This window comes from Rhodamnia argentea, chromosome 2 (genome assembly GCF_020921035.1).
Source record: "Rhodamnia argentea isolate NSW1041297 chromosome 2, ASM2092103v1, whole genome shotgun sequence".
Taxonomy (NCBI): Eukaryota; Viridiplantae; Streptophyta; class Magnoliopsida; order Myrtales; family Myrtaceae; genus Rhodamnia; species Rhodamnia argentea.
The window spans coordinates 32,593,920-32,621,341 of NC_063151.1; the positions used below are offsets into that span (position 1 = coordinate 32,593,920).

Consider the following 27,422-nt stretch of genomic DNA (forward strand, 5'->3'; position numbering starts at 1 on the left):
GATCTTCTAATCCAGTGATTCGAACCAGTGAATTGGATGACAAATTGGGTCGACGGACGGTGACCAAGGGATCTTAGACATGCCATTTACCAATCGAGTGACTTTTGTTTGATTCTCCCACATGAGGTACGATCGATTTTATGTGACATAATATGCTGGATGCAGCACAACCGTGAAATACGATAACGGGAACTCAACATGAAGCCAAAAAAAAAGAAAAGAAGTAGAAGAAAAAAGCACCAGAAATATTGTCTCTTGTGTATGGTCTAGTGAGTTAGACAAGAATGCTCAGGAGAGTGTTATTGTCTCGGCACTATCGTGCTTGGAGACAGAGCATTCTGCTTCCTGTGATTGTGAATATCAAACAAGGAACACCAACGTGCTTGGAGACACAGTATTCTGCTTCCTGTGATTGTGAATATCAAACATGTTTGGTGGGTCTCTTCTTGCCAGGTTGGTCCAAGGCTAGGATCACCCCTGGAATGGCCCTGCTCATCTTTATTTATTGCCCCAACCACAGTTTCGGCCTCTTATTCTCTCCTTCTCCATCGAGAAAATATTGGCTACCCGATCTGTGCTGAGTCGGCTATACACGAGTCCACTCGGCGCGCGACATGTGTTCACATGGCCCTACCCAGTCAGACCAGATTTATCGAAATGATTAACTACAAACCTGTGGCTGGATGAAGGGCAAATGTTAAGAAGCCAGTTACACTGTAAGTAATTCATAATCTACACGCCTCAATCTCTTTAGAGCCCTCGGTGGACCCAGTTGTTCTTTACTTTAGTTTCGTGGGTGGTTCATGAACATAGAAATGGTCACATACATAAATGGGAAAAAGCCTCAAGATAAGGTGCAACAGTTGGACACCAGAGGCCCACTTTCCACTGAGCCACCAGCAGCAGCAGAAGCATCAAAGTGGAAAGATGACTCCATCTCCATCTCCATCTCCATCCACTTCCATGAAAGGTAAAGTTACTAACCTGACTAAAATTTCACGTCTTTCAATCTGTTACGATTGACCTCTCTTTCGGTCCATTTTGCACATGATATCGAGAAGTACATGCTGCAGTAAACTAAGGTGTCCCGTTAAAAGGATCCGCATTTTACTAGGTAAAAAAGAAATTTTCTTTTGACCTCTCAAGTTTGCGTCTCTCTTGATCATCTTACTGGATTTGTGCATCTAGCTCAATGAAATTTTGTCAAAGTTACTGCACATAAGCACACACGACCCGTCGAAGCCCGGTTCCCATCCTTCAAGCGCCTGATTGTCCCGAGTCTTTGAGATCTCACCGACCGAGCGGTCATCACGTGTTCTGCTCGTCTAATGCCTGGCCCCGTCTCGCACTTGGTGCTGAACTAAGAACTCAACCCTCCTGAAGAGGACCGATCAACGGCCCGAGTGAACTGACTGATAAATTCGGCCACCTCCTTCCCCGCCGTATAGGATGGCCCCCACCACCACCCACCACCACCACCCCACCACCACCGGTGGCTCTCATGATTCCCACACAAAGCAAAAGAATAAAAAATTAAAAGCACAAAAAAAGTAGGAAGCAGCACCAGGCATATCCTCCTCCAACCAACATCACCCACCATCTGGACTTTTGAGTTTGATTCAGTCATATGAATGCCACCCACCTTACTCTTCTACACACACCCTTACTATTGTCACTAGAATGCCCTGTATTGATCATTCGATCCCGTCGAAAATTTCATCCGGGATGAGGATTATCTCCATTCGTTCACTCGTCTTAATCATCTGAACCGTCGATTGCGGTGAACATAATTTGCTTTGAGATGTATGATGGAGTACACCAACAATTGAGAATGTCAGGACGCCAGCAGGAGACAGAGGACCTTCATCCTCCTATGTCCGTGTAGCAGTTCTTCACGAAATAATATCTGGTTTCTTACGTATTCCACTTAGGTTCCAAGTTGGGACTTCTTTTCACAAGTGACCCCAGAGGGACCAAAGCGACAAAACCTCAATGTTTAGATTTTCATCTTAAAATCATATATTAATTATCAAATTAATCTTGACAAAGCCACGCATCCGTTGCATAAAAAGTTTCACCTTTATCATTACACACCCTTTGGGGCAATATAAATGTGACATTGGAGACATGAAAGGGTTTGTGCTCTCTACCTTGTCATCCATAAAGTAAGATAAAAAAAGCTCTCCTATGAACGAATGGAGAAGAACAAGTCCTACCCTGCATACTCAGCTGCATACTTAGGCGAATTCGACACCGAAGAGAGATCGAACTCGTACAGCTTCAACGGGCCGAAAGGCAATGGGTTCGTGGCGTCCAGCGATCCGGAGCTGAAGAGGAAGAAGCGGATTGCGGCCTACAACGTGTTCGCCGCGGAAGGCAAGCTCAAGTCCAGCCTCAGGAACAGCTTCAAGTGGATCAAGGGCAAGCTGAACGAGGTTCGCTACGATGTGTGCGAGTGATGGATGGATTTTGGCGACGGAAACCTTCTAATCCGAACAATCTGGAGCTGTTTCAACATTTCCATGTATAGAACTTGTGTTCTTTTCCTTCTTTTTCTTGGGGGGTTTTCTATAAAGTGTGATGCGGAGGACAACTCTAGCTTTCGCCATCAGAAAACACTACCATGCATGGAAAATATGAGTATTGGGGCAGTATATTAGTTTGTGCATCTTTTTTCTCCAAAGAAAAGAAATTGGAACTTGCATATGCATGTGTAAATGTGTTGATGCCATGCACAGTACAGTCAACCATCATATGGAATTCTTCCATTTCTGGTTTGAGAATGGAAGCACAAGAAAAGCATTTGGTTCTCATGTCCAAACCAGGCTACCACAGAGTGAACTCGGATCCGACAAATTTTGTATCGTTTCACTAAGCCATATGTGTTTTGCTTTTGTTGGAAGCATGCGAGAAAACGATCCGCACATACACAGATCGAACTGATCAAATGAATCCCCATCTCTTTGTTTGAGTGGCCAATGATTCAACCTTTTGTCATCACTGAAATAACCACATGAAAGACCTGCTTGTTTCCACAATCTCAGTACCAACCGAGAATTTTGAACGGTATACCGCAAATTTGAGAATTAGGCGGTAATAAGTTTTAGAGCAGGCTGCATACTGCACACGCTTCATAAAAATACTTGCCGGTTCAATATAGATGACCCCAGTTTCTATCTTCTAGAGCCTATCCTGTAGGACTCAGAAGCAGCTCCTTGGTAGCATTGGTAGCTACTGCTGTTTGATCCGCTTTTCGGTGGACACGATGAAGTCGCAGCTATGCAGCAGATAGCTTTGTATCCATCGACACGAGCACTTCATTCTGGGCAAATGCATTTTCTGTCTGCCAGTTTGAGAACTGCTTCGGCAGGGCTCATCTTTTTGGCTTTCCCATGCTCTTCCGCTCCAGTTGGATTTGGCGCTTTTGACATGCGTTTGGATCCAGATTGTGTAACAGTAAGTTCTTCTGGAGGAGGAAAGGATGAATTATCCCGAGTTTCTCGCAGTGGAGGAAAATCTGGAGATCGGAAAGGAGGAGGTTGGGTTTTAGTAACACAATTTTGAAAATGAGGAAAAACCGGTTTAGGGAGGAGGTGGGTTTGGCTGGTGGAGAAGTTGGTTTGTGTTTTGGTGGTGATGGTGGTGGAGAAAGTTCAAGGAGTGTATAATGTTCAGGTTGTTGAGTAAGATACCAGATAATGGTACTTAACACCATCTTCTTTAAGGGGGTTCAATAGTTGGATCACCATCTTTCCATTCCTGAAAGAATTCATGCTCAGTGGAGCGGGGTTTCATTTTTCTCTCGGAAGGTCTATCATCCTCTCCTTCTACAGGGGCTAGATAAAGTTTGCATAAGCATTCTGTTGAATAAATCTAACAGTTCTGAGAAGAGTTAAGAGCCATTGTAGCGTGAGGACTTCGATAGAAGTTATGACAGCCATAAAAATGAAACCATTTTTCAGTGACGGTTTTGATACCCATCAATTTGAAGGAAAGAGGACTCTTTCTTTCATTTACCCACAATTAGTACCTCCGAACTACAAACCAAAAAATATATACCTCAACAAGAAAAATTCTCTCTTCTCCTTCCATTTCTTTGCTGGGTTTTAGATATGATTTGGTTGTTTCTGTTCTTTTCATTATTCAGTTTAGGATGAAGAGGAAGTCCATTGTATCCTAGGCGCAAAGTCGCCAGAGTCTGTCGCACCGAGTTTTATACTTTGAGGGGCAGAATTATCCTCAAGGACAGTGCTTGCACGCCTTAGATAATTGATCTTATTTTCGTCTTCTTCGATTATTTTCCAACACGATCTAAGTCCCAAGGGCAAAGACCCGTATGGGGATCCCTGAAACACCCAAGAGCATGTCCTTTACAGTTGAAAGAATCTATTTCAAGCCTTTCTCCTTCGTTTCATCTTGTGGCGTGGATGGCTACATCTTCAAAATGGTAGGGAACGTAGAAGAACTTTTTTCTTTGTCCTGTTAGTGATCAAATTTGATAATCACACGGTCGTCTTTCTTTTTAGTGGACTTTGACTTCGAAGGTTGAGTAAGCCGACTACTCTGATGGAGTTTTTCATAGTTCGTCACCTAAGTTTCCCCGAGAAGCTTGACTAACTCTGAACAAGAAATCTGTCTCGGAATATGGACACAAAGTTTGCTTAATTGTTGTCCATGGAGATGAAAAGGGCTTCTTCAGCTCTATGGCTTAGTTCAGAATCTCGTACGAGGGTTGCTGCAATGTAGCCTGGAGTCTCGGGAGGTCCAGGAATTTGAAATTGAACCTTTAAGGCTGTAAGGAGATGAGGATCTGAAGTTAGGAAACAACGTTACAAAACTATTCCTGCATTGAGAGTGGTTTCAACTATCCCAATGCAAACACATTGGTAATCAAGAAACTTGGTATCAAGTAGCACCATACGGGCCCCTGCTGGGAAAGCCTTTACCACCGTGATATGATAGAGCAAGACGAATGCCTCCAAAATAGAACTGAGTAGCCTCGGCGGATCCATTGCCTCAGGAATTCGGCAGGACTTTGGAGAGTAAAGCAAGAATAGGATGCTGATCAAAGCGAGTCGACTCCTTCGATGTCTGTTTCGCCGAAATTGGATCATCGACGAAGTATCTTCCACCGAAATTTGTTCTTCGACTTTTTTAAGTGATTGAGGCAGGTTCTGTGGCGATTCTAAACATGAGTTGTATTAATGAAACACAACGAACAAATTCGTTTCTACATAACTTAATAGAAGATGAATTGATAACATAAAAAGCTTTGCCGGAATTTAATCGAAGATAAAGTGCGATGATAAAGATACATATCGGACTCTAATCGATGACGAGATATTTGAAACTTAACTAAAGTAGGAAAATCAAAAGATATTTAAATTACGAAAAAGGAAAGATAAAAATAATTCGCAAGAATGTTGAGTTGTGTGATTGATTTTACAAAAAGTGAATTTAGGGTAGTTATAACCCTCTTCAGACAGAAAAGGAAATGGACATAAGCACCTAACAGTTATCTTCTTCGAAATGATAGAAGTGGGAAAAAAAAATGTAATCTCTTATTAAAGAATACAAGGTTTCTCGTGTCGATTGCTCCCAGTTGATATCCATGACTTTGTTGAGAAATTTCCAAACTCTCGTTGATAACTTCATATTGTGTTGTCAATGACTTCATCGGCGAATTGTCAATTTCTTTCAAGTTATTGATAATTCTGTTAATAACTAACCAAACTCTGTTTTCATCTACTAAGTCTATCACTTGTTGATAATAACTAAAAGTTAGTCCTTTTTTTGTGTAAGCATATGCTCCTTTTAAAATAATCGAATGATTTTCATTCGGCTCTTTTACATTAGATAATAAGGAGTCATGCGCCCTCTTGTCATTGCCAAATTTGATTTTTCATTGTCAATTCTTATCTTGGTCAGATTTCTCATCTCACATGTTTTTCCACAAAAATCAAGCTTTGTGTAAAATCTTCATGTGGCTCTCTATTACCGTCCTTAAATAGTTGCTCATACTTAGATACCCTCAATGCCATTTGCAATAAATCGACAAAAATTTGACCTTCAAATTTTTCTTTAAGATTAAATTTAATCCATTAAAAGCCAAATTTGCAATTTTTTCTCTAAGAATGAAGTAAGGCATCTATTTCTAACATTTTTTAATTGAGCAACCAACTGATCTACTAGACTCATAATTGTATTAATAGAGTGTGGCTAAATCATCAATCAAAACCTCAGTTATCATTCTATAAAATTTAGAATGGAATTGTCTCTCCATTTATGCCGAATTATACACCAGATTAGGTGGTGAATCAATGTATTAGGTAAAAGTAGTTTTCGATAAAAATAAAAGAAACAACATAAGTTTTAAAAACTCATTTGTCCCTTCTTCTTTGCGTTGGGCTATACATTGACCAGTGTGTTCAATGGCCAATTATTCAACTTCACCAATAAAAATGACAAATTGAGGGATTCCAAAGGTTCTTGAAAAAGGTTGATTATTGACCCATTTAGGATGTGGTTTCGTAAAAATAGGCATGATAACACTCCTGGCTAATCCCAATCTTATCGAACTTCTTCGACAAACTGTGCTAGGTTTAATTGTGGATTTGGTTGGCCATTTTGCCCTCCAAATGTTAGTGCTGGTCTTGCCAGATTATGAACGTTAATCGGCATATTAAGCCTAATAGGAATATTAACATTTGGTGGAACTGGCCTTACATCTACAACATTCGGCAATTGAATGGCCTATTGACCTGTTTGATTTGCCAAATTATTGTCAGAAATTTGGTTATTTTGACCAACATTAGCATGATTATTCTCATCATTGTGACATTAGTTCGAAGATTTAGGCCTTTGCATGATTCTTAGGTTTTTTTTTTTTTTTTGGTAACCGAGGTGTCCGCGCAGCCGGTGAGCTATGACTCAAACCAGCTGTGGAGCACGACTATATCTCGAGGGGGCTAACGTAGCATCCCACCACCACGACCCTCCGCTTAAATCACCGACACCTACGAGTTTCGAACCCGGGACCTCTCGTGAAAGGAACCGGACTCAAACCATCACAGCCACCGATGGTTGGGTTGCATGATTCTTAGGATTAACACCACGAAAAATCATAAATTGGTACACCTTTAACAAATTTGCTCCATACTAATTTTTTGAACTAAACATATTCTGAGTTGGTACACTTATAATAAATTTACTCCAAACTAATTATTTGATATTGAAAAATCTCGAATTGATACACGTGTTATAAATTTACCCCAAACTTACTTTTTGACCACGAAAAACTCCAAACCGATACACTTGTGATAGATTTACCCTAAATTAATTTTTTGGTCATCAAAAACCTCAAATTGGTACAGTTGTGATAAATTTACCCTCCGTTAGTATTCATTAAATTGTATTAATACCACACATAATCTCAAACTAGTATATTTGTGATAAACGGAGGTTAAGAATTCCAAACTAGTACATTTGTCAACTGCTATAAGTCATCCAACTCTACAATTTGATAGTAAAATTTAACGAAAAATAACGTAGGGTAAATTTGTCACAAGTGTACAAGTTTGGGGTTTTTCATGGTAAAAAAATTAGTTTGGATAATTTGTCACATGTGTATCAATTCGAGATTTTTTGTGCTTAAAAAATTAGTTTAGAGTAAATTTGTCACAAGCGTACCGGTTCAGGATTTTTTTTTAAGTCCAAAAATTAGTTTGAGGTAATTTTGTAAAAGGTGTACCAATTTGAGGTTTTTCGTAATTTGACCTTAGTTCTTATAGAGGTTGACTAATTCATCATTCTTATTGGGGGTGACTATTCTAATTCACATTATTGGCGTCATTAAATGAAGAGGGACTAGGAATTTACCATGTTACCACTAGAATAGATAGTAGTGGTTGTTTGGACAATCCTAGCCTCGAGAAAACATCATTTATGACATTAATGAGGGCCAGCATCATCATGTCTAACATGTGACTCACAATGTAACTGGCCATATCATTCCATTACTTTTCTAACAATCTCTTCATTATGGCCAACATATGAGGATTTGTGTATCTTCTCTTGATTGTTGTTCAGTTAGACCTTGGGGAAGTTCTTCCCCCTCACATTGACTTTTTTCTTTCGCTCGGTTAACGGCTGAAGATTCAGAGTATGCAGCCCTGTCATTGCCATTGAGATTGTTACCCGCAACATTGTCGGTCTCCGGATGATTCCTCATTCTTGGCATTGAATTTCCTTAAATCAAACCATGAGTTGTCCCTCGGGTGTGCCAAAAAGATATTTCCCCGAAATTGGATCATCGACAAGTATCTTTCATCGAAATTTGTTCTTAGACTTTTTTTAAGACTGAGACAAGTTATGTGCCGAACATGAGTTGTATGAATGAAACACAAGGAACAAATATGTTTCAACGGAATTCAAGCAACGATGAAGCCCGATGACATAAAAAGCTTTGCTCGAATTTAATCGACCACAAAGTGCGATGATAAAGATACAAAATTAGAATTTAATCGATGACAAAGATATGAAAACTACAACTAAGATACACATCGGAATTTAATCAACAATGAGACATATGAAATTACGACTAAAGCACGAGAATTGAAAGATATTTAAACTGCGAAAGAGGGGAAGATGAAAATAATTTTGCGAGAACGTTGAGTTCTATTATTGACTTAGGCAAAGAGTTTACAAAAATGTACGTAGGGTACTTATAACCCTCTTTAGACAGTTACAAACGGCGGCTACACAATTCCTTAATTCTTTCAATAATTACCAATAGTTCTTCACGAACACTTGTTCAAAAGAAGTTACACAAATTCTAAATTAACAGATATAGATATAACTACCAAACGGTTATCTAAGTCAAAACAATGAAATCATAAGGGTCCTTCGTGTCAATTGCTCACTGTCGACATCGATGACTTTGTCGAAAAACTTTGGGGCTCTTGTTGATGACTTCACCTTGAAGTTTTGTCATCCTTCGAGAAATATCATGTACAAATTTCCATTTATTCTTTATCCCGCGATACTAACTAGATAAATGGGCCGGACTGGTTCGAAAACAACTTGATCCACGACAACAATAATTATTGAAAGATTTTCATTTTGGCCCTCTCCAAACTTTTCTGTACTTTTCCAAAAGGACATGTCCCAAGAACCCAAAAAAGTAAAATTATTCTTTTCAAGAAAACATTATGGTATTAAGTCTAGATTCAGCAATTTATATATAGTTTGGCTTTATATAGCATAATCGTCGGGTGATGACATGTTCAATACTTAATTTAAGTAAATTTAAGGAAAAAGCTAACTAATATTGTTCAACTCATGTTTGATTTCGGCGTCTCAAGTTTTCAAGAAAACTAGTTTAGTAGATACCTTTTTATCATTGATTATTTATTTCTCTTTTCTAATTTTGCATTTGTTTGACTAAAAAATTTCATGATAAAGGAAAATATTTTTCATAAAAATTATTTTCAAGAAAAATCGTTACTTTTTTCCTTTTTTGTTGGTTTCTTTCTTGCCAGAATAGGAAATTGTTGTTCATCATCTAGGCTTGTCATATTTTGTTGATGGATCCCAAATCAATTATATTTCCGTCATCCAAATACTTCGAAAATAAAAATAGATTTTCAGAAATAATTTTCATTCAAATAAACAGACCCTTAATTCTCTTTCAAGCTCTAATTTCGTTTTTTATTTCGGTTTTGATGGGTTAACTTTGCTTATGGTGCAATTATATCTTCTCTCAATTTCTTTTGTTTTTATAGTTAAGTTCTCTAGTTTCTGACCCAACCAACCAAAAAAAAATAAAAATTGTCTAGTTGATAATTCTGGAAAATGAGATCGATTGACTAAATTTTTGGCATAGCGCTAATCGAATTACACGACACAAACGTAGTAAAATGGAATGGAATCTTTGACCTAATTCATGTCGATTGTGTATTGTGATTCTCTCTCTCTCTCTCTTCCCCCCAAATGGCTCGCACTAAAACCCTAAACCCCTTCTCTGCGTCTGCGTTCGCGAGGCCCGAGCGAAGCGAGATAGGCAATGGACGCGACCAGGGAACTGCTGGACCTGCTGATCCGTCCATGGATTTCGAACAGTGGCGTGTAGGGTACGAAATTCAGATTCCCAAGTAAGCGACTTGTCGCAGCTCATTGCTCGCAGTACTCAAGCGCAACGATCTCTTCATTTTCTTGCCACTCGTCAAACTTCTTGAGCTTGGTACCCGTCCGAAATGAGCCCCCTTTCGGCGTCGAGGAAATCCATTAAGACCCTTTCCGGTCTTGTCATTGTCATCCCAAAACTCGTCTCTGTTGAAACCTCCCGAGCCCTATGCACCCACGATCACACTCTCCGGAGATGTGCCGGGCTTTTGCGCTTCTCTCCTTCGTTCTCGACGCGGTCGTCGAAATACCCTGAATACGAAATGCCTTCCGTGACTTGGGGTGTTGTGCAGGGCCGCAAAGAAAAGCTTGTTTCGCGCGTGATAATATGCGATTACTTGAAGGGGATAGGGATAATTCCGGATGAATTGGAGAATCTGGAGCTGCCCTCGACTGTTGAGGTAATGAGGGAGCGTGTTGAGTTCCTGCAGAAGTTGGGCTTGACAGTTGATGACATAAATGAATACCCTCTGATGCTTGGTTGTAGTGTGCGCAAAAATATGATACCGGTGCTTGGCTATCTCGAAAAGATTGGGATTCAGAGGCCGAGGCTTGGAGAATTTGTGAAGAATTACCCGCAGGTGTTACATGCCAGTGTGGTTGTTGAGCTAGCTCCGGTTGTGAAGTTTCTCCGAGGACTTGATGTGGAGAAACAAGATATCGGTTATGTTCTGCAGAAATATCCGGAACTATTGGGGTTTAAGCTAGAGGGAACGATGAGTACTTCGGTTGCTTATCTTGTCAGCATTGGAGTTAGTCCTAGAGATATCGGTCCAATGGTTACCCAGTATCCGTATTTCCTGGGGATGAGAGTTGGGACGGTGATTAAGCCTCTGGTTGATTACCTGGTTTCTTTGGGTTTGCCGAAGAAAATTGTTGCAAGGATGTTGGAGAAGCGAGCATATATACTTGGCTATGATCTTGAAGAGACAGTTAAACCTAATATTGATTGTTTGATTAGCTTTGGTATAAAAAGGGAATCTCTAGCATCGGTTATTGCTCAATACCCACAAATTCTTGGGCTTCCTTTGAAAGCTAAATTGTCTTCGCAGCAATACTTCTTTACTTTAAAGCTCAAGATTGACCCAGAGGGATTTGCTGAAGTAGTAGAGAAGATGCCACAAATAGTTAGCCTTAACCAAAATGTCATCATGAAACCTGTAGAGTTCCTTTTAGGCCGAGGAATACCCTCTGAGGATGTGGCAAAGATGATTGTGAAGTGTCCTCAGTTAGTTGCCCTGCGGGTTGAGCTCATGAAGAACAGTTACTATTTCTTCAAGAGCGATATAGGGAGACCTTTGAAAGAGCTCGTCGAGTTTCCTGAATACTTCACTTATAGCTTGGAATCTAGGATAAAGCCTAGGTATCAGAGGTTACAAAGCAAGGGAATCAGATCTTCATTGAATTGGTTTCTTAATTGCAGTGACCATAGATTTGAGGAGCGGATGCAGGCTCAATATATTGAAAGAGATTTTGAAGGCCCATCTTTTTGTATTGGAGGAAAACTAGAGCTACCGGGGGGTCAGATAGTCTCAGATGAGGAAGTTGAGAGTGATGATGAAGTACTTTACCGAAGAACAGTTTCTCTTTAAAATCTTGTCTGGTGTGACTAAAAAGGAGCGTCCCTTTTGAGGTTATTCCCTTTTAACTTGAGATATTAGATTATCTCTTGTTTGTCTTGCAGTTGAAATTTGAGTTTACTTTTCTTGACCTGCATGTGCCATTGTTTTGAAGATCTGATAATCTGCTTAAGCCTTTAACTCTGGTATTTAAAATGTTTTTGAGGTGCTTGCTTTTGCTCTAAGAGTCTTATATGCTGGTCTATCTTGGCCAGGTTTGCTTCATTATTGTGTTGTGAATTGTGAGTTTGTCATTTATGCATTTATTTGTACTTGATTGGCTATTGAATTTTCTAGTTTTTTACGAGATATTAAAGTGTGGCTTGACAAATTGCAACTGCACATGCATGCGGGTTAACTAGGTCACCACTTATGACGAGGTCTTATGTAAGTTTTTGGGGTTCCTTGATCTTGTAGTTCCAAGAATGACAACATTTTTTTCGCGGCCTGGTTGTTCATGGTATTGACTCATCTACCAGTGGAATGTTTGGATTTGTTATGGCAGACATGGAAAGTGAAGCTATACTGTCTATGGCTGGACAGGAATACCTGATTAGTGGATTCTCTAAAATGTGATCTATGTCATGCTCCTCTTCCACCATCAATTATTCGCCATCTCCTTCCGCACTTTATTCTGGCCTCTCCCAAATTCACTTGTATTTTTCAGTTTTGATGCAATCCGTGTTTGAAGCTAAAGATTTCTTAAATTACTTAATGATTAGTAGCTGTTGTCGTTCAAAATAGTTGGCCCCACTCATTTCTGCTTTTCTACTGATACTTTTGCAGGGATGATCATGCCCTCGAGTAATATTGCTAGAGATGTCACTGCAAGTACTTGTGGATTTATGTCTTGTGGAGGATTTTTTGCTGGAGATTGATCCCAGGCTGACTCTAGAGTTTCTAATTGTGGACGTTAGGCATAATAGGCATAGCGTGGTTTGATCAAACACATGGTGGGCAACTGTTATTTTGAAAGGAATGGGTCTGCTGGATTCCTGCAGCCAGAGTTCATATGGACGTGACTTTTTGTACCATCAATACGAAAAGCAAAGAATGGCACGGGCAGCTCGGCCCAAATGAGCAGATAAAGGATGAACTTCTGGAGCTACTCCTGTTCGAAGAAAGTGAGCCATTTGGCATGGATTCCTTGCTGGAACCTGTTGGAAATGCTTGGATGGAAGAACTCGGAGGTCATGATTTTGGCGGTGGTGCGAGTTCATCAAGAACTTGAAGTAATTGTTGCCTTGTCCGTTTTATTGGGGGTTACTGTTAGTGGTACTTGTCTGTCAATCATTATGTGTTCTGTATAACGTAGATCATAAGGAGAATGAGGTAAAATGAATCGCTGTAAGAAAATACTCTCTGGAATGTCATTATTTCATTTCACTTGTTCATAATAAACTCGTGACTTACTTCCTCTGTTAGTCTAACGAGGTTAATGTTCACTTGCATTATGTATGTGAATTGGAAAGCATCTGTTCTGTATCACCTCAAGCAATTTCAACAATTACCAAGAATTTGTGGAGAATATCAGAAACTGCACGTTTAGGTCCAGGGCTTTCTGTTTATTTGCGTCGATTAACCATTCTAGAGTGACGATGAATGTCAGCCTGATTTCTCCACATTTTTGTTTTTTTTGGGAGCTGGCTTCAACATTCTTTTGTTCCCTACACCATTGAAAAGATTTCACCATGAGAAACTAGCATCATCACAATCCTCCAACAAGAAGCTGAGCTTTCTCCTATCTGATGAGATTGGGCATCAGCATTTAGGACAGCAGCAGCAAAAAGCATTGTAACACCATAGAGAGGATCCACGATTAGTTCAAAAGAGAGAGACGTGAATTTAGCTATAGTTGCTTCGTCGTGGAACCCCCTAGAATTTCTAAACAGTGAAAAATAAACTTTCCCATGGCACTAACATTTCAAGCTTAAGCAGTAAGAAATATGAAAAAACCAACTGCCGTTAAACAATCAACCTCATTATGGCCATTGACTTTCTCACTGTACACATCCTTGCTCGAAGGACGATCAGTCATGAGAAGTTGAGGTTACAATTTACAACAGACTGATGCTTCTCAGTCACCAGATCTTCAAACCAAATGATGACTCCTATGATCAGCTAGTCCCAGCTAGTAAAAAACAGAACCGAAAGTAAGATGGGCTTCATAAGCATTTTTCTCCTAATATTTAAAAAAAATGCCGGTTTATGTCATAAGGATATTGCACAGCCTAATTCCTTCGCTGCGATGTCAAGAAACTGGATAGACATTCCACTTGCAAGCCGGCTATGAGCTTCCCATCTTAAACATTTCTCGATATCGGCTTGCCACTCGATGACGTCCAAATTAAAGTACTGGTAAGGACCATGAATTTCATTTCTCTCTCTTAGATTTTGTCTAGAATCAACTGAACCAGTCTGCATGATATCACGAAGAACGGACGTGCTCAAAGCACGAACATGCGCACTTGGATGAGAAAGGCATGTGACGGTAGCTGGTAGACGGCACTGCATGTGTTAGACCAGTCGATCGAGTGAGAAAAGTATGGAATCCAAACTGGAATGGAATGCTTATCCAATATCATGAAAATATTTGGTTTGATTACTGTTTCACAGATATGTGGTATTACATGCAAGACACAAGACAAGGATGCGGCAATTTCCATTGAGTGCGCTTACATGTACACACATACATGTCCAGGAAGACACAGAAGCATCATAAAACACATTTTTGATTTTTCAGTTTACCTTTAGAAGATTGGAAAGGCCATCTGCAACAACCAACCCAGATTCACCCCATTCCAGAATAAGTTGCACTGCTCTAGCCGTCACCTCAAGTAACTGCTCAATTTGAGGAGATTAGTTATTACGTACTTGCATAAAAGATTCACCCAAAAAGACTTTGGACCCATATGGAGTGAAAAAAATAGAGCAGGCTAAAAGTGCAAGCATCACATATATACATAGCTGCAGCACTCCGTCACAGGAATCTCTACATACCATTCAATGACAAAAGCAAATGCTTTCCGAGGTATTACCTCAAGTTGTGGTAAAGTACAAGCTTCTCCATCTATAAGCATCCCATCTGTGGCACGAAGAAGCAAATCTGAAGCACTTGCGATGATCATCAATGATTCTGGCCTCTCGTGATTTCTCATTAGCTCAACTATCAGTTTAATGATACGCTGGTTGATTCTCCACATCTTCTGACCTTGATCGTCATCTTTAGCTATCCATGGTTGCAATTCCCTCTCGGCCTGACATGCAAACATGGCCATAAAGTGATTAAACCGCTGAATTACATGGCATATATAATGTGATATGCACATTCCATAAACAAAAATGTGTATGTAAGTTTGTATTTAGCCTAAGCATATCTAGTAAACTTGGAAGATGGAGCTTCGTCGTTGAATAGAACAACCAGAAAATATCTCCCATTAAATTGAATGAAGGAAGGTTTTCATCAAATTACTAATTCTATCTTAGTATAAATCGTACCGCAGAAAAGAAATTTACAGTGGAGTTTAGTGCATGAATATTATCTTGATATAATCTACACCAAGATTTGCAACTGTCAATAGAACTAGCGTCTCTCATGAGAAAGTTCACTTAAATAGTGATTCTTTTATTTAATAATTCGATAAATCAAAGAAGTATGCTCCGCTCCCATAACAATATAAAGTCATAAGAAAGGATCACTTGGATCGATTCAATGTTTCATTTCTTCTAATATAAGTATGCCTAATAGTTAATTTCATCAAACAACTACTTCATAATGTTTAGAGAATTGAAAATCACAATCTATTGAATACGTAAGTTATATATATATCATTTAACATCGAACAACTAGCAACGGCAAAAACATTAGATCAAGCAACATCTTCACAAGTAAAGCAAAATTTGGACCTGAAGAACAACGGCTGCAGCTGCTTTTGTTGGTGATGCTGATACGACGTTGCACATAGCATCAACTACCTAACATATTCAGACATGAAGAAATCAGGGCAATCTCAGGAATAGACAAGAATAAAAAGCAGCATAAACTGGTGTTCTACCATATCGTTGGCAATACTATATGGCAAGTACAAAGGCATTTTGAGTTTAATACTAACAGCCAGTGGTTAAATCCAGTAATAATGGTTTTTTTGGGCTAAATATCCTTTCAACCCCTACCCCCAACCCAATTGTGGGGATCCAACACCACACCTCCTGGTTTTCCAAATACAACCGTGATCTCTATGCCACTGGCATAATGGCAACCGACAACAGTGAGTTATTTAGAGAAAGGAGGGAATGGGAGAAGCGACTAATAGAAAAGATGCTTGCTAGCAAACCATACAGGTAATTCAAAATTTATGACAACTCGTTTCACTAAAGCAGAGGCATCCTCGAAGAATAAGAAGTAAATCTATGTTCTAGCTAGAAGAATAGGTATTGGCACTACGTATTATGGCAGCTAGTTTTGTACAAATCTTATGGAATTATCTCAGCCTGACGTGTCTAAGCTTTGCTTACAAATGTAATTTCTACCAGTACTAGTTTCAAAGCCATTTAAGAGGAACTTTCTAGTTCTACCTGCCATATCTGAAAGAATCTGCAAATGAAGTATCAAGTACGAATATTCAGTAAGATTCAAGGACTCAGGCCTTCACACGTGCTGTCGTAGATCTTTCCCTACCCAGCCTTCACTCCAATCATAAACGCATTGTCTTCCTATTGCGTCCAGAAATCATCTTTCATCGTCAAAGCCAACTCAAAGACTGCTCAGCCCAATCATAGTTGCACCAACAAGTCTAAAAAATATACTGATCTCTAGTCATATCTCCTCTAAAGGGCCTCTTCGCTTCTCTCATACTCATCTTGTATATCTATTCCCAATACAATTCCTCACTTCCTTTACTCTGCCTAGATTAGAATCTCCTCCTAACCTCTCCAACTTGAAAATTAGGGCCAAAGTATCAGAACTGCTAGACTGTCCTCTGGTACTTTTTGGTCCCCAATCTTCATTTATTAAAGCATATTCCATATATTTCATTTTTTGACTTACATAACAATAATCTTCAGAGTTCCTTCTGATGTGCAACTTATTTTTATGTAGAGCAAAACTATTTAGTCCCCAAGAACCTATTTCATCACTCTTTGAACACAACTGCCCACGAAATACCATCCTACTAGAAGAGCAGTTTTTGAGCAATTGTTCATCAAAAATAAATTTTTCTCCATTCTACAAATACCAACATATCATTTGTTAGAACTCACTCCATATTACTATAATCCTCAAATTGATGAGCACCCCTTTCCACATGTACTTTGTCAATCCCCTGGTAGACTTTTAAAATCTCAAGGTTTCTTATGTTGTCTATATGATTCTCCATATTATCTATGAAATAGTAGCCTCTCAAATTGACCACCCAATCACAGATCCAAAATTCGTAGTGAAAAACATCATGACTTCATTCCTTAATCAATAATCATCTCCTAGAGCATCAGACGTGACTCACCATGTCTTAATGCATCAGTAACTTTTGGAAGTTCAGATGTCAACTTCGTCCTTATCAGAAATTAGACAGCCAGATCTCCTTACATAATAGCAAGGCCTCGTTATTTTTTTTTTTTTTTTTGGTAAGGTCAAGGCCTCGTTATTACTCTCCATGTACTCCAGAAGTGTGGTATAAGTGATCCAGTTTTATTTTAGGAGTTTCAACAGAAATATGCGACAATGTACGAAGCAGTTGGTCCAGATATATAACGTCATTGACATTTCTTATGCATCAGGAGTAAGATTTACCACACAATTAATCAAGAGTTAAAACTAAAAGCATGAAATTTCAGAAACAAGAGACTACCTGTCTCCATCCTTGCTGAGCAGATGTGCTTTCTGCACTTGGTTGCATTTCAGGAGCAGCAATCAATTTATGCCACAGTAGTGAAACAACAGCAAAACATGATTCAGGTTTTTCTGCAAGGATTGATCTCAAAAGAACTTGGGCACTGCAATTGAATCCTATATGCCTGTCCTTGGTGAGGAAATGGGCCAAATCAGAAGCATCCAAAGGGAAACTGTCAATGCTTTTACCCAGCGGACTTGCAGAACTATCACTAGAATCCAACGCTTTTCCACAATTCACTGAACACTTTGCATTGACTGATTCTCCATGCATAGGGACGGATGATTGCCCCAGTTCAAAGCAGCTATTACTTGCATAGTTGTTTGTTTTTCTGTCCAAACACAGAGACGAATCCTTCCAAACAGGGGCATGCAATAAATGCGCCTCAAGAGGCTCAGCCTTGTTAACAATGGATGCAACAGCTTTACCATGGATATCAATGAGGTTGTAGAGGGACGAAGCCCTGCTGTGAATTTCACTGTCCCAATTGCATCGCATTAAGACAGAAAGAGCGTGCATGCAAGCCTTTGAACGCCTGAACAGTTCAGAGACATGAGCCGCAACCATAGCTGCTGCAACAATTTCATTTGAACTGTAACTCCATGATGTTCCAACTGATGATGGTTTAAGGGAAAAAAGCGCCTCCAAAATTGCTAATATTCTGTGTGTATGGTGAATAGCTGAGTCAAAACTATTCTGAAGTTCAATAGTAGATCCATTTATCTTGGCAGGCTTGACTAGACCATCCATATTATTGCAGTTTGAGTTATTACTCCCCCTTGAGATTAAGGGAAACAGCTGCAGCTCACAGGCAAGAGCACATACAGCAGCCAAAACATAAGAATCAAATGCTGCTACAGGCCCTTGCTTCTTCATCTTTCTAACTTTCCTTCCTCTTCTATTTTCTAATGAGACTTGAGAATCCTCAGAGCTTTCATTCTGTGTACTGAAAGCCTCACCCGTCGGTCTCTTGCTCCCACTGGATTGAGCTTCATAGCTAACACATACAGTCAATACTACAAAAAGAAGGCGAGAAGCTAGTTCTACTGAGGCACAAGATTCTAGAAAGAGCGAGTGAACCATAGTTCGAAGCTCAGCCACAGCCAAATTTTTGGATGCTGACCCTAATGAAGAAAGATGCCGTGTCCGTACAGTTTCCTCATGGTATCTGTTAGGCGGAAAAGTTCTCTGAAGAATAGCTTCCACTGTAGCAACAAATATCTTCATGAGACATGCTTCCGAAGGACTTCCTCTAGGGAGATATTCCAGGACCTTAAGGAGAGGTATGTAGAGGTTCCATGACAGAATGGGAGATTGCAATGGCGTTGCCACTATGATTTCTGGAAGATCAACTGCTGAAGAGCTTAGAGGGATCAGGCCATAAGCTGCTTCCCAGATGGTGCAGATTCTCCATTCAACTTCAGGGCCATGGGCACAGAGCATTGATGCAATGCCTTGGGCAGTAGCTTCTATGGTTGCTTCAGCAGCAGGTACTTCTATCTGTTTGAAGTATAAATCACGCCAAAAGTTAGTTCAATAGATCATTCTCTCAAGAAAATTGCAGATCCGCACAAAAGGTAAATGAAACAAATAACCAACATGACGAGAAAAAAAAAAGATATGAACAACAATCACCTGCTTCATATAGGATGAGACATGACCACCCAAAGGTTCATACTGGACTTCGATCCCTTCAACTTGCCTCAATGGAGGGAAAAGCAATGCAGGCTGAGAAAGTATGCGAAACAGAAGAGCAGCCGCAGCATCAGCAGCTACACCTGCTCTCATGGACATTGCAGTTCCAATTGCACGCAGGAAATGCAAATGCATCCAGTTCCTAGGAAGCTACATTAAAAAACACAAATGCATAAAAATATGTCAATCAGAAAACCAAGAACCGCATGTACTATGTTCCGTAAATCAATGAAATCAGTTACAACAGAAATCACCTTAGGATGATACATCCTATGTGGATAATTCAGCTATAGAATAGTTCAATTAAAGTAACTTGTGTGGACTATTGATCAGAATAAATTTGATACAAGCCACAGATTTCTGTGATAAATTTCCAGTAGGTCACATTCATGAGTGAGCTTTCTTCATAGTCCTAGATAAGCTATGAGGGAAATAAGTACTTAAATATTTAAGGAAAAAGAGACATGCCCAACTTGAAAATGACCGAATAGCGAGAAGATTCCAAGTATATCACGTTCAACTCTCATTACATGGAGAATTAGCTTTCTGAATAGCCATTCGTAGAATATAGGGGCATAAAACTTTTTTAATTAAGTAACGGTGTCAGAGGCATGCCTCACTCAAAATAAGGGAACAAGGTAAACATTGAACTGACAAACGAAACTCGCTAACTACCAGTAAACAAAGACATCACAATATGATGGGACATCACATGACAAACAAAGCCTAAGATTCCGATTTAAAAAAAGAAGAAGAAGAAGAAGAAGAAGAGTGAGAGAGAGAAGCCTAAGATGGTAGGCATCGTATACAAAAGTAGGACTATCAATACAAGCTAAAGATCTTTATCCTACAGAGTAAACAGCGAATTAGAAGAACTATGGGCTTATACTTTTTATCATCAGTTAATTAGGAATCTAAGGATATCTCAAGATGAAATCCATGATTCTTAGATAGCCACCACAAAGCATTTGCAATGCTGCCTGCTACCACTGTAAACAGATTGACCGAATATAAAGATCCATCCTCCTCTACTAACCTCATGCCCCTCAATAAAGAATCTATTGATGGACTTGGCCTGGTTAAAGCATTTGTACAACAGATACCAGGATGAATAAGAGTTTCCTGCAACTTCTAAATGTTCATAAGTTTTTGCTTGTATTCCTAATCCAGATCGGTATGTCGAGCTTCAACTTCACGAGCTCCTACTAAAGTGGCGTTGTAGTGGAATGCCAAAGAACAATAAGCTTTTATGAAAATATCCAATCAAACACATCAATTCCAACTCTATATCTAACATACCCTCATTCCAGACGCGTACTCCTCAGCTGCACGAAGAAGTTCCACAAGTTGAACAGCAGCATCAAGTGCATCAGGTGCCCATGATGGAGGTGCCTCTAGAAGTCCCAGAAGAAGTCTTTGGGTGGCACTTGGCGTAGCAATTGCGTAATATCTAACATATGCAGATTTAAGAATCAGCATTCATAAAGAATTCAACAAAACAGGAAAAACAGAAACCCTGTTAAAGACTTTAGTTGCAAAAGCTACCTATGAAATAAACGTGCATATGGCTCAAGAGCCGGTAAGCCAGCAACTAGATGCTCATCGAGAGCTGTAGTGGGAGGAGGGAGTAATAGTGCAGGAACTGCAACTGCTGTTAAAGTAGCAGTTTCGTAGCGAGCAACTTCCTCATCACAAACGCTCAATATCACACCTGCACCATTTGCAACTGCCCACCTTGGGGTCGATGGCATGAGTTGAGGGTGCTTTCCAGATCCGCGAGAAGTAGCTAATGATAGAAACCAAGTCAGATTATCTTCATAATGTTGTATGCTACACTTGACTAAATAAAAGTGAGATTCACTTGGCAAATCCACCATTAGCTAGCTGAAATAAACTGATGAAAAACATGCAGAAGACGCCTAAATTCTTAGTGTGACCTGTGTTACAGTAGGTACTGGAAGATATATCTATGCTTGTTCTTTTCCCATTACGTAGGAACCTCTACATCAAGCAGAAAGGGGGTTAACAGCGATAAAGTGGGAGCACACTGCACAAAGTTTGATGTGTTCAGCGTCTTTGCTTGTGATCAGCTCTGTGTCCGTCTTATGTGCACACCCAAGCATCACAGAGAGAGAGAGAGAGAGAGAGAGAGAGAAGTAATGAGAAAGTTTAGTTCATTTATCCAACAAAATAGCAGACTGAAGATCAAGAATAGACTTCCTAAACAAGCTTTATCTCATGAAATGGGGTTGACTATATGAATCCTACTTCACCAAACTGTTAAGATGATAGATCCAAATTTGTTTTGGTTTCGCTCAAATTACCAGTCTTAATTTGTTGTTTTGTTAAAATATTGCTTCCTTTTGTTGTGCCATCAACTACAATCATCCTTGATTCTTTTACTTTTTCTTAATTACCCCTCTAATCTACATATTTTCTTGCAAATTAGTACCCAATCTAAAAAATGCTAGCACAGCACCTCTTAACTTCTTTGAAATGTCTCCTACCTCTTCCCCAGCCTCTATTGTTCTTTCCCCTTTTCCGTTTTTGAAGTTTAAGGTTGCTGTGATATGTATGTTTTTTTTTTTTTTAAGTGTTTTTGCCACACAAGACAACTTAACACCTCTTCACCAGAAAATTAAATGGAAACCAGTCAAAGTGCATGACTGGAAGTAAATCAAAGTTCAATGAGTCAGGTAAATACAACTGAGGTTCAGTAACCTCAATGAACAAAAACCCAGGTTAGTGACCACAAGTGAAAGTTACCTAAACTTAAAATTGCTAAAGCAATGTGGCATCCAACATCCTAAGGACGAAAGAGCCTAAACCATTTTTAAGTTTGGACAAGCCTTTCTCTGCAAATTCTCGAAAACTTAGTGCATCAGACCAGCTAAATAGGTTCCCCCTCACTAGGTTATAGAAAACAAGAAAACCTCCAAAAAGCATACTACCTACATGATTATGTAATATCATTTGGTATGCACTGCGCTGCACAACTGAGTGTGACAGTACGTTGTATAAACCAAAATAAGATTACTCACAAGTTATAGGAGGCTTAAGTTCACCGGCTGCATACTTTCCCATAACACCACCACACCTGTAATTATATGAAATAAATCATTAGTTCTGTAGAAAGGGTCTTCTTGGCACATTACATTTCTGCTACAAGACTAGTTCATTTCTGTTTATGTGCAGGGTGGGTACGAAGAAAAGGGATGGGGTTGACAGCTACACCGAAACAAGATATTATCCATTATAACACCAAATTGGGCCAGGGAACTTGTCAAGAATTTAATAATCAACTGGATACAATGTTCAAAGAAAGGAGGTGATGAACATGCATGAGTTGTCTAACAGTGAAGGCTTGCCGCCTAGTAGTCTATGTTGAGGAAGATGGCTTTGAGCGATTGTATTGTGCCTAGCCTCTGTGAAGTTCTCTCTCTCTCTCTCTCTCTCTCTCTCTCACACACATGTGCGCGTACATTCCTCATGTCCCAAACATTATTTCCTATTAAAATTATATTATTTAATGAAAAAAAAAGCTACATGTTGTCTCAAGTTCTGTGATACGGTAGGGAATTGTCGGTGAGAGACAGTGTACACACCATCGGAAGTAGTCGCTTCTGATTCCAAGAGGAGCGGCAAGCAAAATATCAGTAATCCATGGAGATAGAGGCCTTGTAGGTCTCCTTTCCTGCTGAACCAAAGGAACAGATTGTCCCATTGTAGATTTGCTCGTTGAGGCACCGCCGCAGCTATTGCTTCTGTCTGGTTCACCATTTTGATGTTCCGATTTATATATCGGACGATTGTAGAGGGTCAACATTCTCAAAATCTCCCCACATGCCAGAGCCCACTGCTCAGAATACTCATTCTGTGATGAAAAGGAGAAATATAGCATTCAAGTCTGTAAATCCAATCTAGAGACTATAAAGTTAAGAAGCAGACCAATGAAATGAAACAACCTATAGTTTCATAAAACTAAAGATCGAGAATGATTAATGCTGGCTCATAAAAGAACGAAAATGAAGCCTGCAATAAGTATTTGGTATGGTATCATACCTCACTACTTGGACAGACCAAAGAAATGAAAGAGGCAAATGGAGGCTCATTCCTATTATACACCAGTGTACCATCAATAATGCAGGAGATTATCGGAAGAACAACAGCGTGACCATGTTCTGGATGGTGAAGAACAAATGTTGCTGGCAATAGAAAAAACCAATATCAAAATTTCTGTCAAAAGGTAAGCAATGCTATTTAATGCTTAATGGTTGTAGTGGATACTACACAAACGAACTTATATAGCATCAATACCCAATACGTCGTCGAACAGGCACTTTTCTTTCGATGGATAACGGCTTCGGATAAGCTGTTGCAACAATACACGTCAATTAGCAAGATTAATTAATTCCAAATAAGAGAAAAATGGTGAACACATAATAATCAGTACAGTAAGTGATACATCATATCTCAAAAATTGAGAAGCCCGATAGAGTTTAAGCAGACAAGGGCATACCTCAGCAATATCATCAGGAAATTGTTCCGACGTGAACTGACCAAAAAGCTCAACATAAGCATTTACCTGAGCCTGCAAATGAGGATGCATAACAGTTAAATGGGGAAGATAGCCAAGAAGAATAGACAATAATTAACAGACTGGTAGATTACTTTCAGGTAAGCTAGAAGAAAACCAAGTTTGACACTGAAGAGTTCGTGAGATACTGTTAAGTATCATTTTAGTTGCCTCTGCTGCTATATACAACAAGTCAAAGACTAGTATTATACTTTTAAGGATTTCTTGTTTGGTGCCCCACAAAAATCCATGGAAAATACTTCCCAAAGCTATTGTTTGACATGTTGTTGCATTTTGCCCCACATATCCAGCCAACTTAATGCACAATCATCTAATCATGGCCAGAAAGTCACCACATGTTAAATAAATCTCGCTTCTTATACTTATTATCTGAATATTTAAGCAAAGTTGTCGTATCAATTAGTGGAACTTCAATAGACTTCAATCATGTATCTGCTAAGGAACTCTGGAGTCTGCCCCTACCAACACAAGTTTCTAACCCATCTCCGACAATTGCCCTTCTTTTAATGTCAAAGAAAGGGTTGTCCAAACCAGGAAGTATGATTCCTGGAATTGCAAACATGACTCGGGCACACGTGATGGAATCTCCTCAAGCAATTTTAAAAATTCTGTAATATCCTTACCATTGTTGATCACTGTGACAATTATTAACATGTCAGATTCAGCTAAATGATTGATGGATCTCACTGTAACAGAATTAGATGAGATTAAGTTTTCTGAGGCATGAATCCAGTATGACAGACAACTGGGATTAGACCATCAAAACATGTCAAGGACATTTCAGGACAGAGCTGATTAGGACTCACTAACATGTATGAGATTGAGGCCAGGTCCTTGCAACACATTTATCTTATGACATGTAACTTCCATTCATGCAAGAGGACCATAAAATCCTCTGGCAGTTAAAGCAAGCACAAAGTTGGGTCCAAGCTTATGTCAAGTCAGTTATGGGAAGATAAGCCACCCAGGTCTAGGGGCATAAAAGCAGTCTGTTCGACTTGATACAGTATATGTACTATTATATGATGCAGCCCACGTGTCCAGTGCTTTACCTTCTCATGTATTGCCTACAGAACTTAGTTCTATAGAACCAAACAAGGAAATCTTGAGATATCTCGCACCTTCTTTTGCAGTATATCTTGTGGAGGAGGCCAGAATAGAGAAGAGTACTGAAGGCCATCAATCCACCTCTCACATGCAGCCATTAGAAGGTCACAAAGCGTTGAAGGAAACCAACCAACCCTCAGCCGCAGGAGATAGCACGAAACTGAACCAGTGCAAAAAACATGTCTTCAATTTGTGGGCTGCCAACCAGGAATCAAGACAAGGTAATCCAACATCCCCGATTGAGGATAGAATGGTAAGCCACAAAGAATATCAGCGAACAAGCTATTCAGCAAAGATGACCTGAATCGATGGTGGAACAATTCCAGATAATTACTGATGTTCCGCAGTATGCGTGGGTCTCCGCTCCGAGTCTCCAACACTCAAACTTCCAGGTCTTGGGTAGCTAGAGACCACCGAAATCAAATCAAAATCAAACGCAAAAGTTCCTGCAGAAAAGACCAGTCAATCATCACGAAGTTCAGCCGGAAGAAATGCAAACAAACGCAAGATCAGCACAGAACCGACAAATTCCTTTTCCGCCTGACTACGAAATCTAAAATCGTCAGCCCAGAATAAATATCCCCAAAACCATCAGATTTTTTCCCCCTTCTTCGCTTACGAATCCTCACACCAAACCAGAGCACATCTTCACCCAAAATCGAAAATTTTCCGGCTCAATCCCCTAAGAACACTCGAAACACGTAGACTTGAACAGCATAGGTCGAGCTCCAGACCACCAAAACTGAACCCCCAAAAAAACGCAAAAAAAAATTCAGCCACAGCATAAGCTGACCTCGCAATCTCGTGCTCCGAAGAAGGAAATTCTCAACAAGAGCGTGTGCTTCTTCAGGAAAGGAGAAGGCGTACTTCACCCGAAATTCCTGTATCGTGCAGTGAGAGCGGAGGTTGAAATATTCATCATTATCAGGAGGAGGAGGGGTGGGGGGGTTACTGAAGTTTTCTGGTGGTGAAGAGAGAGACAGAGGAGAGAGAGAACGAGAAGATCTTTTACAAGCCTGTGAGCTCGAGATCGCTGCGAACGTGGCAAGGATATTTTCCTCTCGCGTGAGAGGCCTAGTGCCACATCATGTCAGTGCATGTCCATGTCCATACCCATGCCCATGCCAATGCCCATGCCCCCATGGCATTGTACATGTCCTACGCCCCCCGTGGTCCCCATTCGCTGGCCTTTTTCCATTCACCAAGGGGCATGATAGTAATGTCACCTGCTCTTTCAATCTCATTATATATCTTGTCAAATTATGAGCGACAAATGAATGATTTGAAATTTTTAACACTAATAATTTGTATCGCTTTTATTGTCAACGAAATTTTTTTAAATATAAAGTGTTGCTAATAATAAAAATATTTTTCATTGATTAATTATTTAGAGCGATACAAACGATCATTGTCGGGAAAATAGTTTTCAAATCATCGATTTTTCACAAATCAAATGGAGTCATAGAATCGAGTGCTAATGTTTCATAAAAGAGGAAAATTCATGATTTAAAAAATATTTTTCATAAAACGGTCACCTGTATTAGTTATAAAATAAAAGAAAGATAGATATTTTTATCATTCATAAAACTATTCGGGCATAAACTATTGTCGGTGATTGAAACATTTGTCATTGGTTATTTTTAAGAGATATGACCAATTACACTCTTCAAAAATGCTTTCCAAGTAATTTCTTTTCGCGAAACAAATGAATCCTGAAATGATTAAGAAAATTAAACAATTGAAAAAATCGAGCCACCACAATATCGCAAATTTGATCCATGAAACAACCGAATTTTCTTATAATTTGAAGTTTGATATTTTGTAACGAACTATAACCCTTAATTAGCGCTCCGAAACTCTTGAAGTTACGATAAAATCGGAATATCGAATGCATAAGCAATCGAAATTTTTCTAGAATTTGAAGCTTGCTTTTATGTAACTAGCTATGACCCTCGATTTATATTTCGAAACCTTTGAAGTTACGATAGAATCGGAATATCTGATGCATAAACATCCAAACTTTCTTAGAATTTGAAGTTTTCTCTTTTCTTGTAACGAACAATGCCCCTTAATTTCTCCTCCGAACCCTTTGAAGTTTGAAAAAGAATCGGAACACCCTAAGTCATGAGACTTACATTTTAATAACGTTTACTTTTGGTCAGTGGGCTGCCGTTAGTGGAAATTCGTCAAACCCTAGAAGACGAGAATAAAGTCGAGAAAGAGTGACTCGGACGAGCACTAACGTTGAATTATTGTCATATTTAAATTGCGAAATTAGGAGGTCAAATGGTTGGGAACATGGTGGCGCCCAAGAAATTATAATAAGGATAGATA

The 27,422-nt window shown here is 39.5% G+C and overlaps 3 protein-coding genes across 6 annotated transcripts; 2 read left to right on the forward strand and 1 right to left on the reverse strand.

Annotated features, from left to right (window-relative positions):
• Positions 1 to 2,097: 2,097 nt before the first annotated feature.
• LOC115755383 lies at positions 2,098 to 2,768 on the forward strand. Its single transcript, XM_030694792.2, has one exon. It carries the CDS (start codon positions 2,196 to 2,198, stop codon positions 2,457 to 2,459), a length of 264 nt encoding a protein of 87 aa, XP_030550652.1. The 5' UTR covers positions 2,098 to 2,195; the 3' UTR covers positions 2,460 to 2,768.
• A 7,162-nt stretch (positions 2,769 to 9,930) lies between these two features.
• LOC115755054 (transcription termination factor MTERF4, chloroplastic) lies at positions 9,931 to 13,193 on the forward strand. 4 transcript variants are annotated; one of them, XR_004017051.2, is made up of 4 exons: positions 9,931 to 11,818; positions 11,967 to 12,018; positions 12,156 to 12,261; positions 12,588 to 13,193. XR_004017051.2 is itself a non-coding variant. In XM_030694466.2 (2 exons), the coding sequence occupies exon 1, from the start codon at positions 10,254 to 10,256 to the stop codon at positions 11,772 to 11,774; it is 1,521 nt and encodes a 506-aa protein (XP_030550326.1). In that variant the 5' UTR covers positions 9,931 to 10,253; the 3' UTR covers positions 11,775 to 11,815; positions 12,588 to 13,193. The 4 variants fall into 4 exon arrangements, 1 of the variants encoding a protein (XP_030550326.1); XR_007197582.1 differs by having other exon boundaries at positions 9,931 to 11,815; positions 11,968 to 12,016; positions 12,155 to 12,261; XR_004017046.2 differs by lacking the exon at positions 11,967 to 12,018 and having other exon boundaries at positions 9,931 to 11,815; positions 12,155 to 12,261.
• Positions 13,194 to 13,766: 573 nt separating this feature from the next.
• LOC115754671 (protein GIGANTEA) lies at positions 13,767 to 26,100 on the reverse strand. The gene is made up of 15 exons (XM_030693813.2): positions 25,882 to 26,100; positions 25,103 to 25,534; positions 23,904 to 23,975; positions 23,702 to 23,756; positions 23,447 to 23,589; positions 22,990 to 23,258; positions 22,426 to 22,481; positions 20,930 to 21,170; positions 20,684 to 20,834; positions 19,325 to 19,534; positions 17,648 to 19,189; positions 15,708 to 15,776; positions 14,840 to 15,058; positions 14,550 to 14,642; positions 13,767 to 14,309 (listed from the first exon to the last, which is right to left on the reverse strand). The coding sequence occupies exons 2-15, from the start codon at positions 25,184 to 25,186 to the stop codon at positions 14,013 to 14,015; spliced, it is 3,501 nt and encodes a 1,166-aa protein (XP_030549673.1). The 5' UTR covers positions 25,187 to 25,534; positions 25,882 to 26,100; the 3' UTR covers positions 13,767 to 14,012.
• Between the last annotated feature and the right edge of the window lie 1,322 nt (positions 26,101 to 27,422).